This window comes from Podarcis vaucheri (genome assembly GCF_965113315.1).
Source record: "Podarcis vaucheri genome assembly, chromosome: 4".
Lineage (NCBI taxonomy): Eukaryota > Metazoa > Chordata > Lepidosauria > Squamata > Lacertidae > Podarcis > Podarcis vaucheri.
The window spans coordinates 79,991,616-80,006,813 of record NC_138762.1 but is presented as its reverse complement, the minus strand read 5'-3'; the positions used below and the strand labels follow the sequence as shown (position 1 = coordinate 80,006,813).

Below are 15,198 nucleotides of genomic sequence, written 5' to 3'. Positions count from 1 at the left end.
ATCAAATTTATGCATTTTGAAAAAACAAGTTTGTTTCAGGATTTCTTGTATACCAAAACAAGTTGGGTCAGGACTCCTCAGTATTCCATTTGTTTCTGGTGGTTCCCCCATATCTGTCACTGCTTCTGGAAGGTATGTAGACATTTCTGTAAGCCTTACAATGTTACTCTTCGCTTTCAGACATTTAATCAAGTTGCATACAGCAATTACTCATATGGTAGCAATTTTCAAGTATATAAAGGGCTGCCATATGGAAAATGGAGCAAGCTTTTCTGGAGGACAGGACCTGAATCAATGGCTTCAAGTTACAGGAAAGGAGATTCTGACTGAACATCAAGAAGAACTTTCTGATGGAAAGAGCTGTAAGACAGTGGAATGGTCTCCCCTCAGAAGGTGGCGGACTCTCCTTCCTTGGGGGTTTTCAGCAGAGGTTGGATGGCCATCTGTCGTGGATGTTTCAGCTGAGATTCTTGCATTGCAGGGGATTGAACTAGATGACCCTCAGGGTCACTCCCAATTCTAAGATCCTAAGATTCTATACAGTGGTACCTCGGGTTACAGACGCTTCAGGTTACAGACTCCGCTAACCCAGAAATAGTACCTCGGGTTAAGAACTTTACCTCAGGATGAGAACAGAAATCGCATGGCGGCAGCGGGAGGCCCCATTAGCTACAGTGGGTACCTCAGGTTAAGAACAGTTTCAGGTTACGAACGGACCTCCAGAACAAATTAAGTTCTTAACCTGAGGTACCCCTGTACTGTGCAACAGTGCTATCGTTGCAATAACTGCTATAAATTATATACATGCCATTATACATCAACATTGCTGCTTTTGTGTCATTTTGCAATGCAATACAATGCCCATTTTCCTTGTAAAATTCACTTTGCACCATTAAGTAAAACCAAGAGGGTTAGATCTTTTTGGAAATTGGTAGATCATCACTTCTGAGGAATGCAAAGAGGTCGGCTTCATCTTAATTCACAGAAGAAGAAAAACAACATTTCATTTCTCATTTTCACAGGTAATGTAAGGAAGCAAATTTGTCCAGTAAATTGATTTTTTGATACAAATTGCTGTGGGAGGGAGCTTGAGAAACACTTAACATTCAGAGCAGCTTCCTTTTGGTGCTGTTTCGTCAAACTGAGTGCTCAGAATTCCTGAAAACCCCAACGCCGCTAATTTGAAGATAAGCTTCTGACACCCGTGATTCCAAAACTCACTGTTTATCCGTCTCAGAGCAAAATTTTAGTTACCTCAGGATTCTTAAGACAAAAATAAATGGCCCAAGTTATGTTGGTGGCCTAGGCAGAGGAAGGGAGTTGTGGTATCCGCATCAACACAGCGAGTAGCCATGCTAAGGGAGGCATTTCAGATTGTGGTAAGGGGAACTCATCAAGATAACCAGGAAGCTGCGGTACTGCTACATTTCATCTACCGAGAGGAGCACTTCCAAAACACAGACTTACAAACCATGAGTTTGATTTTCTTCTGCTTCTTTCAGCTGCCACTGTTCATGTGAGATGAGGGAAGGCCATTTTGTAAAAGGACTGCAGCCTCTGTGCCACTCTATAGTAGTATCCTACCACACAACTTTAAAGACTAAAATGCACCTACTAGACACAGAGGGCAGAGTGACTGGAATTGATTTCCTTTTCACATGAAGACAAATGAACAGGCTATATCAGAAAAATCAACAATACCATTAAATACTATTATGAGCAATTAAATAAAGATCAAGGAGAATATAATCAAATTAATTTACAATACTTTAAGAGGGACAACAGGAAAGACAGTCAGTGGACAAAAAATGCAACTAGAAGGTACTCTCATTCAAGCCAGCAGCTAAATTGTAAAAAGTTGCCCACACAGGCAATTTCCTTGGGAAAAGACAGGCATCCAATTACCAAATACGGTTTCATTTATCGTGCTGGTATGTTAATCTGTCTAGTTTAGTTGTTGGGCTCCAAATCCAGAGTCCAAAAAAGGTACCCCAGAATTGTCAACATGTATTTATTTTGGGATATTCTTATACTCCCAATTTCTTGTACAGAAAGATTGTATGAAACTACCCAGCGTTAAAGTCCTTTGAATTATTATTCCTGTTTGAAACAGAACCAAAGCACAATTCTTTTATTATGACCCCAACATGCTTTATTTTTACAGCCCCTTAAAGCATTTGTATTGTTTTATCCATTATGCTCCAAGACAAACTCAGCAAATTCGAAGGAACGGCCCAAAGGGTGGGTGGGGGAAAAATATATTGGCGTACAAAGACGTTGCCTGTCAATCTCACTTCTGTGACAGGCACATGCCAGAAGGAAACTAAGACGTTTTTAGAGGGTGAGATATTATTACAATCCAGCATAAATCCTGGATCGTTTGCTAAATGAAAATATATTTCACATTCCTGAAATGGTAAAAACAAGGATACTAGATTTCTGCAGATATTTGGTCAAAGAGATACTCAGCATACATGAGACAGACCCCCAGTGCTCAAAATGTGGGAGGAAAGTAGGAGGGCCCTATATAAAAAACACAGTCCACATGACAAAAGGTTAAGAAAGTGGCTCCAAGCAAACCCATGGTTAGTTACAGTCCAAACTATGGCTTGCAGTATGCATATCACTAACTGCAATGTCATACTTGACTTTCTTCACTAATGTTTTTTTCTGTGTTGTTTCATCTGATGTTTTAATGCTTTATAAGTTGCTTTGAGATTTATTCGTAAAAAATATTAAGTGGTATAGAAATGAAAGGAAAATTAATGACGGCACATGTATGCGGAAGGACACAAAAACAAGATAGCAAATGTTTGGCAGCATAGTTGCTGATTTACTTCCAAGCTAAAATATCACATTGCAGTAGCATTCAACGTTGCTTCTTGTGACAACTGACTCTGGATTACACAAAATCGTAAAGGCTCTGCTAAAGTTGTGAGCAGAAGGCATAATGGTGGTTTATTCGCTGTATAATTTTCTTGTGGACGTCCAGTGAGAACACCTAGCTCAGGCATGGCCAAACTTGGCCCTCCAGCTGTTTTGGGACTACAACTCCCATCATCCCTACCTAACAGGACCAGGGGTCAGGGATGATGGGAACTGTAGTCCCAAAACAGCTGGAGAGCCAATTTTGGCCATGCCTGACCTAGCTGTTTGACATTGGTAAAATTCTGAAGCAGGAAAAGAAGAACAGCATAAAGATGAAAAAGATATGGGTGTAGTAAAGTGAATTAAGCTATACGACATCAGTTCACAAACAGAAAACAACCCATGCATAGGAATAAGCCTCCCTCTTGCCACTATTGGAGGCCTCAGGCTCCACCTCCATTGCTCCCCACCAATCTGTCTGCAAACTTATTTTCTTAAAGACTCCACCTTTGTTTCAGCAACAGTCAAAGAAGGGATCACTGCGTCAGAAGAACAGTTTCAAATGCTAAAGAAATGGATTTGTATATAATAACAGGAGCAATGGCTTTTTTCTTTGAAACTAAGCCAGCACCTTGCCAACCAGTCTGAAAGCTGACGCAAGGATGAATCTCCCTCCCCAAAACCATCTCTCAGAATCACCAACAGCTAGCGGAAGACTGCCATCCATCACAAAGCAACTGTAAATCAAGCCAGAGGTAACCGCACTAGCTCTTTTTTGTCTATCTGTCTATGTTCCAAAACAAACAAGCAAATGAAACAACAGGCAGAGAAAAACTGGTGAAGGGTAATAATAAGACAACTTCCCATGTCCCTTCAGGCTGGAACAAACTCCATTGTCAGGTGGGGAATTCATAGGTTTGAAAACCTCCCCACATCTCAGATAGAAACTTGCTATTGAAGGGAGAATACAGAGAGCCTTCAAAAAACCCATTTAACATCTGAAAACTGTGGTGATGCAACTGCAGGGAAGGACTGTGCCACTTTGATGGCTGAACATGTGAAATAGGCCTCCTTCACCATAATGAAAACTTACTCTCTCTTTTTTGTAAAAGAAGATGCCACCTTAATAACTTTAAATGTTTTGTAATGAATTTATGGTTTCTATATTTAACCGAAAGAAAGAGGCCGGTTTTAAAACCCCAAACCTTTATGCCTGCAAAAGGACCTTTTTTTTTTTGAGATTGATACCAAAGTGGTGAGGAGCAGCAGGAAGAATTTAAAACCAGTTTGTAGACGGGTCAACTCAGTTACTGAATTCAGTGCTGACAAAGTCAAGCTGTTACTCACTGGAAGAAATAATCTGAGCTATTTATTTTGCATTTGAGGTGTGATAAATTAAGCTACCAATTGTTCGAAGAAAAAGGATTCACATCTCACTATCAAGAGCTCAATCAATCAATGCATTTTAACAACAAAGGCAAACATTTTGTCGTATTGAAATAGAAAGCAACATGGAGAACAACAGCTCATTGTATAAAACTTATTGCATCCTGTTCAACCCAAGTAATTTGTAGAGTTCAGTACCCCAACCTCTATAAAGGGGTTTTTTTTAAGTAAGTGTTCAACATAATTAATAAGGAACTACACAAGCACTGTTGCAATAAAGTTCAATAGGGCTGAATCAGAAAGTTTTGGTGAATTGCATTCTTACTCATTCATAAATAAATATTCTCAACTACAGTGTTTACTCAGACTATTCAACTTGAATAAATATAAAATAGCAATTCAAAAAGAATGTATCAGATAAATACAGAAAAAAATGAAATGAAAATAGTGTACTTAAAAGCAATACAATTTAAAACTAGAATTATTTTTAAACAAACAAACCATGGTGAATGTCTGTGGATCTACCTCTGTACGAAGCCCATGAACTTATTCAAAATACATTAGACATTCATAAAATTAGATCACCCACATTCACATCAGATGAGCTGAAATTGTTTTCACTAAAGTGTTTATTGCATGTATAGCTTAATCCTGTCATTAAATGGTGGAAGAAATTTGCCGTGTGGAGAAAAGGATCCCCTGTCAACTGATTCTCATGTGCCTGACACCAGCTTCTGCCGGGCTAAAGGGGCAATTTCCTGGTTTGGCTTCAAAATTTATTTGTTCCTGACCCTTGGCAATGAAGCATATTCACAGCTGTGGCACATAAGAACGGTGATCATACTTGGACTCAAGTCTATTTAGCACCACTGAAGTTTAAGGCTGTAAATATCCAGCCTTCCTTCAACTGTAGGGAAGTTCTATCAGCATCAATGTGAGCACTTCAGAATAAATTACTGTGGCCTAAATATGTTTAACACACATACTCTGGCCCAGAATCTAAGGTGACTCCAGTGAGCTGTGTCCCAGTAAAATTCAGATGAATGTCACAGCTGCTCTGCTGGATACTACCAAAGGTCCATCTAGTCAACCATCTTCTTTGCCAGATTGGCCAACCGGATGCCTGCAAGAAGGGCTTGAAGGCAATCATGTTGTGCTACCGGTTTGTCCTCCTACCTTTGCACAAGCAACCAGTGTCCAGAGGAATAAGGATGGAATATGGATTCTCCATTTAGCCACTGCAGCAAATAGACCCATTTCCCATGAAATTGTCTAATCCCATTCTAAAGACATCTAAGCCTATTGGAACTAATTCAAGAGTGGTGGGCTTTTAATCATCTTGAGATGGTAACTTACACATAGAAAAGACCATCAGGTACAATGGCCATTGCTGACATGAGTTAAAAGAACCTGAAAGACTACTGCAGCGAGAGGCCCTTTGACTACAGGCAGCAGTTCCCCAATGTTAGTATTATATTAGAATTCAAAGAAATCAAACAAAGCAACTGTCCATACATTTGACATGAATTCAAGATTTAAATACAAGAACATTGCAATTTGTTTTGGCTGATCTGATCAAACTACCTAAATCTCACAGTCAGTATATAAATGGTGACTTTTAACCACATTTCATCATGCTATAGGACTCTTAAGGTCATCACCCAAGGATAAATTCAATACTCCATCTTCACATGATACCTTTTTTATTACAATATCCAAAAAGCTGGGTAAGCAAGTTTCTGGGATCATCAAGGTCCTTTTTTTTTTCCTTTTCAATTTTCAGGAATGTGCCATCAAGACTATATTTAAAACCATAAGAAGGTTAAAAGTAAAGAAAAAGGAAAAAAAGAAAGCATTTTCTTCATATAACATTCTGTGTGTCTTACTACCAATCACATCACCGTTTGTAAACCCTGATTTTTTGTTCCGTTATGCATATATAAAACGTATGCATGTTATGTGTTGGAAGCCCCACCCGCCCATAATTAGCTATGTTTATTAAATGTCTGTATTAGTGTCAATCAGCTACAGATACATATTACTTTAAGAATTAAATACATAATTGTTTAATTCAAACAAGCAGAAGGGCAAGAAAAGAAAGCATTATGTGGATGGCACATTTGGTTGTAGATTACCAAAACATTCAACCATTACAATTCAATGATTCTCTAAGTAATCAACTTTCAATGAAACATCTCTGTTGCAATTACATGTCAAAGTATGCTAGATAGTTTTCTTATTACTACAATTTTTACCGTAGTAGTTTAAGAAGTACTATTACAAAATGCTTTAGTGTACTCTTCACAAAGAATCAAGGAGGCAATGTAATAGCTGAGTAGAGAATGTAAAGAGTGCTTCTAGAAACTAGGAATTTCTGGAGTATACTACTTGGTAAGCAAAATAGCTACAGAACTCACAGCCACAATTGTTATGTCTACTATATTTCACTTAGTTAGCTGCAGGTTCAGTGCATTCAAACTGTGCCCAGTCTCTTAATGATGAGTTCTGCCAGCGTGAGCTATCTGAACAAGTTAACACTGTTTTTTAATTGAGAAAAAACCCCTTGTTTATGTGAACTAACTATGTAAACGTACACAGAAGAGAGGAGCGTAGAACCCAGGGAAGAATGGCCACTTAAGTGATATTTTCAACCTGAGGGAAACGTGAAGCAACCAAATTTTCGAGAGAGAGGGGGGAAAAGACCAAGTAAGCAAAAAAAGAGAGAGGGGGAAAAAAAACGGGGTGGGGAAACGAAGGAGAAAGAATATGATCAACAGAGCAAATACTTTAGAAAGAGGTCATTCTCTGAAGACTGTCTCAGACTGGCGTAGACTGCTCTGCTCTATAAAAGTGAATTTAGGACCTAAGGCTTGTAAGTTATAAAAGGCCCCCAATAGGCCCAAGTCCTTCTTCAACGTCACTGAAGTGCTTTCACAAGATATAACTTTTCCCCATGTTCACTGGTGAAGATAGGAGCCTTTTTGTAGTGTTCCACCAACTCATCCATAGTATTAAATCGACGCTGCCCAATGCAATAGACACTGTCCACCAGCTGCACCTTGAAATGTTTATTCTTCCCCGATGCCTTTAGAGATACTGAAAAGTCACTGGGCTGCAAAGAGAAAAGGGAAAGGAAGTGTTTAATGGTAATATCAAATATGCAATTTTAAAGCCTGCTATGTAACGAGGTGAATGAGCTGCGAGTGAGCTTCCCCCCACTGGGCTCAGCGCTCTGGGTACTTTAAAATACGAATTACTATCATCATAATCAGCATCTTTAGTTAAGCGAAAGAACCTCAACAGCACCATTTACAGATATAAATTATGCACCTTGAATGCAAACACTGTTGGTTTAAAGCCAGAGGCCGACAAGTGTCAAGAGAAGTATGTCTACATGCATTCGGAAATATCAAATATTCCTATGCAGAAAAAGTCTAGCTAAAGCAGCGTGCCATTTAAATCCATGGCCACAAGAGGGCCTTTCTTGATTTATTCTGTAGCAAGTTGCTTTTATACATATAAAAAGAGCTAGCAGTTCATCCTATTTAACTTTAAACAACATGGCACATCTGCAGTATTGTATTACTCACCAAAAAAAGGTAGTTAAAATCAGTGTCTCTTATTCCACCATAAACTGAGCTGCCAACATTTCTTCAGGAATGGGTGTTTCAAACACCTGCTTTATTTTTTAGTGTGTATATTATACACTTGTGCAGACAGAATTTATTCCCTCTGCTTGGTCACCAGCACAGCACCCCTTTTTTCTGCCTCTTTTTAACACGAGTTCCCGATATGCATTTCTGTGCCAGATTTGTTTTGTTTGCTACAATTAACTTCCCATCTGGTTTTACACATTTAAGGCCAATGTATTAAGCCAGCGTTGTATAAACGAGCAGAAGAAATGGCAATGTTAAATATTAGCAGACAAAACAATTCATTTAAGTTTGTGCGCCCAGCCATGGACTGCCAAGAGCTTCTTTCAAGCTACAGAACTAGGTAAGAAACAAAAGAATATATCCATTACTTAGGATGTTTACAAGGTTAGCATATAAAGAAGCACCTCTTTCCCTACTAATTTCAATTGGCAGGAACTACTGAAAAACACTGCAGTGTTAATTGATAACTGCCTATTATTTCAAATCTTTAGCTCCACCTTAACAATGAGGTCGACCGAGCTACATATTGCTCTTAGCTAAAAAGCAGTAACATAAATTTTACTGGCAGTTATTTTGGATTACATTCTGTTCATGGGTGGAGGTTTTCCACTACACTATCCAGGCAATCTGGAATTTCCAGTGATTTAGACCCCTCTGGTTGTAGCTGTCTGTTCCAGACATTTTGTCTTCCACATCCAGTCCAATTTTCCTAAATTGCCAGCCAGCCTACACACTTCTGGCTGATTCCACACACCAGGAGGAAATAAGTACGCTTAGACAACACTACCTGGAACCAAGGCAGAGAACATGAACTGTAACATCAAGTTACAATCGTACCTTGGAAGTTGAATGAAATCCAATCTGGAAGTCCGTTCGACTTCCAAAATGTTCAGAAAGCAAAGCGCGGCTTCTGATTGGCTGCAGGAAGTTCCTGCAGCCAATCGGAAGCCCTGTCAGATGTTCGGCTTCCAAAAATAGTTCGCAAACTGGAACAGTCACTTCCGGGTTTGCGGCGTTCGGGAGCCAAAACGTTCAAGAACTAAGCTGTTCAAAAACCAAGGTATGACTGTATTACCCTACTGGTATAATCCAAGTTGGTGTGTGTGTGTGTGTGCTGTAGAAAAATATGAAAATGAGATAGGAAGCAAATGTCTCAGAAGAATCAAGAAAATTTCTAGGCTTTTCTATTTAAATAACTAAAACGGCTTAACAATCTCTGTCATTTTCCGGCAACAAATTCTATTAGAAAAGAAACATATCACTGAAATTACAAGGGATTAATTTATGGAAATCATAACTTAAGTATGAGAAGCGACATTACTGGCTACTGGAACCTAATTTTTATATTATATTTATGTGATAGCAAAAAATTAAGTTATGTGTCATTTGTCAAAATAGGAATCTGACAGATAAATAGTAGGGCAAAAGCACAGCTCCCCCCCCCCCGGTCCTCCCTTTGAGAGCTGACTGTATATGAACTGCCTTAAGTGTCCTCCAGAAGACTGTGGTATTGGGAATGCCTTAGAGCAGCCATTTATAATATTAAAGTAGAAGTAATTATAGGCAGAGCTGTAAGGAAACAAGACTGGAAGCCAGAGACACCTGCACCAGGATTGCACTGTATTTCCCACGGTATTAGGGCAACATCATCAACACTGTGCTGTGGCTGCTTTCTATGGTGGCAGCAGCAGATAATTGTGTCTGGGAAAGAGGGTGGGAAGGAAGAGAGAGAGAAAGAATACCTTGAACAGGAGATGTGCAACTGCTCCAGCCTAATTATTAACAAGGTAGACAGGGAAAACGTAATAGGGCTTTTCTGTCACTTGAAATGAGTTCCCACTCAAGGACTGACATTAAAGCAATGATTGTCTTCCCAGTTCCAAGATTTACTACCTAAATTTACATATAAAATACAAGTACGTGTCACTTTTCTTCCATCAGGCTACAAAAATGAGACCCTTTGGGGGGGGGGAAGCAGCGAAAAGGCACTTTAGTTCTTTCGAGAGAGAAGCACAGTCAAATAGGAGAATCTGAAGAACTTGAACAGCTGCTGCAAAAATGTCAGGCTCCTGCTCTCCTCCTCCCCACCATGGGCTCATATTTTAGGTAACGCAGGGAACTTGAAGAAAATGTAAAAGTGATTCAGCTTGTTTATTACTGTTTTCCCCTACAATGCAAATAGTTCCATTAAAGTCTAAGACCTCTCTCTCTTTTTTGCATCTTAGCACTGTCATCCTATATACTGCATTGAAGTTAAAATGCAGCCTAAAACTATTCCCTGCTGTCTGCCTTGAACTTCTTCCAAGAGTGTTTATTTTTATATTTTGTGTCTGTTTGCCTTTTTCGTTTCAGCTCTTGGCAGATATTTCTGCTCCTTTTCCCACTGGACATAGCTGCTACAGTCGGATGGCTCGCACGCAATCTTTCCCATGCTTGGGCTTCTGGAGTTGTATAGTAGCTCACAGGCACTTTTAAGGGCACATCTGAACTGGTTATTTGCTAGGGGTCAATGCTTCTAAGCGGCACCTAGAAGACATTGCCTGCACTATAATGAAGAGCCGACCTGCACCATCCACACTGGCATAATAACCTAAACAAATATGTGTGATGATATTGTACAAGGATTAACCAAAACACAATGAAAACCCACCACCTGCTATTGCAAAAGGAAGTTGCTTGATAATAAAATTGTTGGAAAGTGCTTGAATATTATAAATCGTATGGTGCAAAAGGCACGCGGGTGGCGCTGTGGGTTAAACCACAGAGCCTAGGAGTTGCCGATCAAAAGGTCGACGGTTCGAATCCCCTGACGGGGTGAGCTCCCGTTGCTCGGTCCCTGCTCCTGCCAACTTAGCAGTTCAAAAGCACGTCAAAGTGCAAGTAGATAAACAGGTACCACTCTGGCGGGAAGGTAAACGGCGTTTCCGTGCACTGCTCTGGTTCGCCAGAAGCTGCTTAGTCATTCTGGCCACATGACCCGGAAGCTGTATGCTGGCTCCCTCGGCCAATAAAGCGAGATGAGCGCTGCAACCCCAGAGTCGGCCACGACTGGACCTAATGGTCAGGGGTCCCTTTACCTTTATGGTGCAAAAGGTTACTTACGCACCTACATTTTCTGCATTCACTTTTTTACACTCTCTTTCTCATAGAAAAAAAGGTAATGCCAGTCACATTGTGATTTTGCAGAATGTGTGCCCTATTTTGCACCCCTTCCCGCTATTTCTTGTAGACTAAGGTAAAACAAAAAATTTCATGCCAGCCCACGATTCTGCTGTCTGCTTTCTCACATAACCATGATCTTTACAGCTCTTCTCAGCAAAAGTCTCAATTATTACCTCATTTTGTAGACAAAGTAATGCATTAAGTCACTTCTGGAAGAATCAAAACACTGAAAATCGCATACTGTAGTCCAATCCACTCAGTCAAAATGTATTTAACCTATATCTATGAACATTTAATTCCCTTCATCTGTGGTATGAGGCTTTGCTGTAGATCCTTCCAGTGTATGTGGTTCTAAGATGTAGAATAAAACTTTCCTCCCCATATTATTTTAACGAAGGGAGCAGCTACAGCTCTTTGTTCTGTTTTTGAGCAGTGGACAATTCTTGAGTTACGAGAGTATAGCATGGCCCGACTTCCTACAGAAAAGAACATTGCCTTTGCCTTTGTACTTAGACTGATTCTTAGACTAATTTCCCACACAACAAGCCACTTTCAAGGAAGTTCCTCTTGACAGCTGTCCATCACGATGGTTGTGCAATGTGCATCTAATTCGTAAGAGCAGGTTCTGAACTTGGTCGTTCCACATTTGGAACACGCTGGTGACATTCTTAGTCAGCAGAGAGAACTGAGAATTCATAGGTAGCAAGTTGCCTGAAAAGCAAATTTGGGAACTTGAAGCCACAGCTGGTTTCCTGCCCTGTCTGAAATTCAGTGGGAAGGTTAATTTGCCTCATAACTAAAGGCCTATGGAAGGATTATTCTTGGGGGATTGCAAACGCATTGTTGGGGGCAGAAGTGATGCATGAGGAAGAGACCTAAGATATGGGGAGCATCAATGGATAGAAAATGCTCACCACTTCATACAACTATCTTTTGAAAGGCCATGGCGAGGGGAGGGGGAGAGGAGGCAGAGTTAGAGCATACACACAAACATTTAAGGTCTCCTAACACCTCCACAGATCTTGAGCTGCTGCCAGGGACTCCAGGAGGAAGTGAAGGATGCCTCCATATTCCAGGGTTCAACTCCCCCACCTCACATTCTAAACCCAAGCTCACAAAAGGCAGCATCTTAATTATATTATTTATTTAATTAATTCCATTAATTAATAGTTTATCAAGAATGGCATAGAACCTGGAGCTATATATGGACAGCGAATGGCAACTTAAATGTCATCTTAGCCATGAACTCACCATCTACTGCTGTCTTGTTCACCCTCTCCTCATCTGAAAGAAGGGGTGGCAATAAAAATTTGCCTTACAACAGGGTTGTAAGGACCAATAAGAGGATGTACGTTAAAGTGTGCTGAACACAAAAAGTTGCAAATATTATACGTTGCATAATACTTTTGGAGGGGTTTAATAACAAAATGGCAAATGCTGTGCTTGTGTTGTTACATGCAGTAAAATGTGCATTGCATCCCTCTGGAAGTCTCTGGTCAATGGATGTGGCTCTATTAACCAGGTTTAAAAATTATTTATATTTATTTTACTTAAACATTTATTATATTGTTTTAAAATATTTAAGTTAATCTATTATTTTAATTTGCACATGGAATCATCTATGGAGTTTACCAGCCCGCAAGGTCAATAAGAATAAGAATAAGAATAATTTTAGTTATACCCCGCCCTCCCCAGCCAGGGCCGGGCTCAGGATGGCTAACACCAAATATAAATTACAATAAAACGTAATGGGGGAAAAACAGTTAATTAAAATATGGCTTAAAATGCAGCTTAAAATGCAGGCCTCATTTTAGTAGTAGCCCAGTAGCTAGAGGAACACTAGCATGACCATAAGGAAAATACTGGCTCAGGGGCAAAATGAACTGCTCCCTGAATCACAAAATGGGATAACCTGCGTAGTCAACTACAAATTTTAATTTACATCTGATGAGGGATGCTAGAACAAAATTTCTAAAAGGTTTGCAGCAGTGCTGCACAAACAGCTGGTTAAATCAATTAATCTCATATTTTATAGGTGAGGAACACAGAGTATGAGTGAGAAGCAATTAGCACAAGGCTAGATTTTTCCTTAGGGGACGCGGGTGGCGCTGTGGGTTAAGCCACAGAGCCTAGGACTTGCTGATCAGAAGGTTGGCGGTTTGAATCCCCGCAACGGGGTGAGTTCCCGTAGCTCGGTCCCTGCTCCTGCCAACCTAGCAGTTCGAAAGCACGTCAAAGTGCAAGTAGATAAATAGGTACCGCTCCAGTGGGAAGGTAAACGGCGTTTCCGTGAGCTGCTCTGGTTTGCCAGAAGCGGCTTAGTCATGCTGGCCACATGACCCAGAAGCTGTACGCTGGCTCCCTCGGCCATTAAAGCGAGATGAGCACCACAACCCCAGAGTCGGCCACGACTGGACCTAATGGTCAGGGGTCCCTTTACCTTTAGATTTTTCCTTGCGTTTCTAGCTGCCCTAGAAGGTTCTGGGGAGCCTCAGTATCTTGTGGTCCTACTTCATGTCAAGCATAAGATCTAGATCCTTCCTTATCTACCTTCTGCCATTCCTTTCATTGGAAGCTGAAAGTATAACTTCAGATACCAATGTAGAAAATATATTTGATTTTTGCCTTGGAATTTGTAAATTTCAGGCCAACGTACATCCTCACACATTTATTCTTACTCCTTTATATCGTATCCTTTTTATTGGCATTGTATACTATGTTATTTCACCTTACTTGTTTTAAAACAAGCAGTTAAAAAGCTAAGTATAATTATTCATCCTGAATAGGGGAATGCAAAATGAAGAGACTGGGGGCGTCCTACTCTGCTTTCCCAGGAAGCAATCTTAGGCTGGTACAAAGCACATCCGTTGCCCCCGGGAGGTTGAAAGGGTCAAAATAAGATCTCTTGTTTATATGCTCCATTCTCTTGCTGCGGAATAGAAGCCTGACAATTTTTTCCCTTGATTGCTTCTACTGCAGCTGGACTCAGTTTCATGCCCTGACCACTCAAGCAACGCTATCCCCTTAAGATGACTTCAAAAAACAGAACACACAAAGTCTCATGATGGGAAAAGCAGTAAATCTAGGCTGTTGACTATTTTAGTAACTCTGCTAGTGCAAAAAAAAACAAAAAACACAAAAGCAAAAAAATATGCAGGGAAGAACAATCAGATTGAGCTGCCTTGTACACAACTACTGAAAAAATATGACCAGCTTGCTCATACATGGGGCAGTTTGTGCAGCGGGTCTGGCAAACTAGTTGCCTGCAGAAATAGCTAGCTGCCCTGGGCAAAGAGCTAATTGCAAGGTTGCTAGAGAATGGTTATTAAAACCACCAACTGCTGCCAAAGCCAGCAGCCGAGGAGACACACATGATAAATGATACAGGAAGTTCAGTAATCCGGCTTGACACATGAGAGAATATCTCCTGTTTATAATATACAAACAAGACTCTCAAGTGTGATATAAGGTAGCTAGAACATATTAAGAAACCGTATTAAAATAACTTCTGAAGTAAGCGGGGACGTGTTCAGATTTGTAATCCACCCAAACATACTGGCTTTTTCATTCATTGTTATTTGAGATCCAGTCCATCTCAAAGTGGTAGCTGGGGAAAGCCTGAGTGTGAAACCCACAGGAAGTGGCGAGAATAAAAAGCCCATCTGAAAAAGAGCTGAAGGGTATTCAGTTGCATCCAATGACAGCTGCTGCTGCAATAAATTACAGTGGTACCTCTGGTTAAGTACTTAATTCGTTCCGGAGGTCCGTTCCTAACCCGAAAATGTTCTTAACCTGAAGCACCACTTTAGCTCATGGGGCCTCCCGCTGCTGCTGCGCCCCCGGAGCACAATTCCTGTTCTTATCCTGAAGCAAAGTTCTTAACCTGAGGTAATATTTCTGGGTTAGCGGAGTCTGTAACCTGAAGCGTATGTAACCCGAGGTACCACTGTAGTCCGTTTTGAAAGGTGCCACAGAACTCCTTAGCTATGCGTAGATTTCAGAAAGATTACTCCCAAATATGCCCAAGATCATAATTCTACTCTTTGCTGCAAGAGACCAAACATGGTTGTTCTCTTAGATCAGGAGTCAGCAACCTAATGCCCTTGGGCTAGTAGCGGCCCACAAG

General features: G+C 40.5%; 1 protein-coding gene and 1 long non-coding RNA gene across 5 annotated transcripts in view; one reads left to right on the top strand and one right to left on the bottom strand.

The window, feature by feature from the left end:
• The first annotated feature begins 2,428 nt into the window (after window positions 1–2,428).
• LOC309530244 lies at window positions 2,429–10,611 on the top strand. Its single transcript, XR_014218721.1, has 2 exons — window positions 2,429–3,623; window positions 10,263–10,611. It is a non-coding gene; the product is annotated as an uncharacterized lncRNA (long non-coding RNA).
• The window catches only part of NCK2 (NCK adaptor protein 2), a 71,835-nt gene continuing 62,577 nt past the window's right edge, over window positions 5,941–15,198 (bottom strand). For all 4 annotated transcript variants that reach the window (XM_082218798.1, XM_082218799.1, XM_082218800.1 and 1 more), the window contains one exon: window positions 5,941–7,366. In XM_082218798.1, coding sequence (XP_082074924.1) covers window positions 7,172–7,366 — 195 coding nt within the window. In that variant the 3' untranslated portion in view covers window positions 5,941–7,171. The remainder of the gene's footprint in view (window positions 7,367–15,198) is intronic.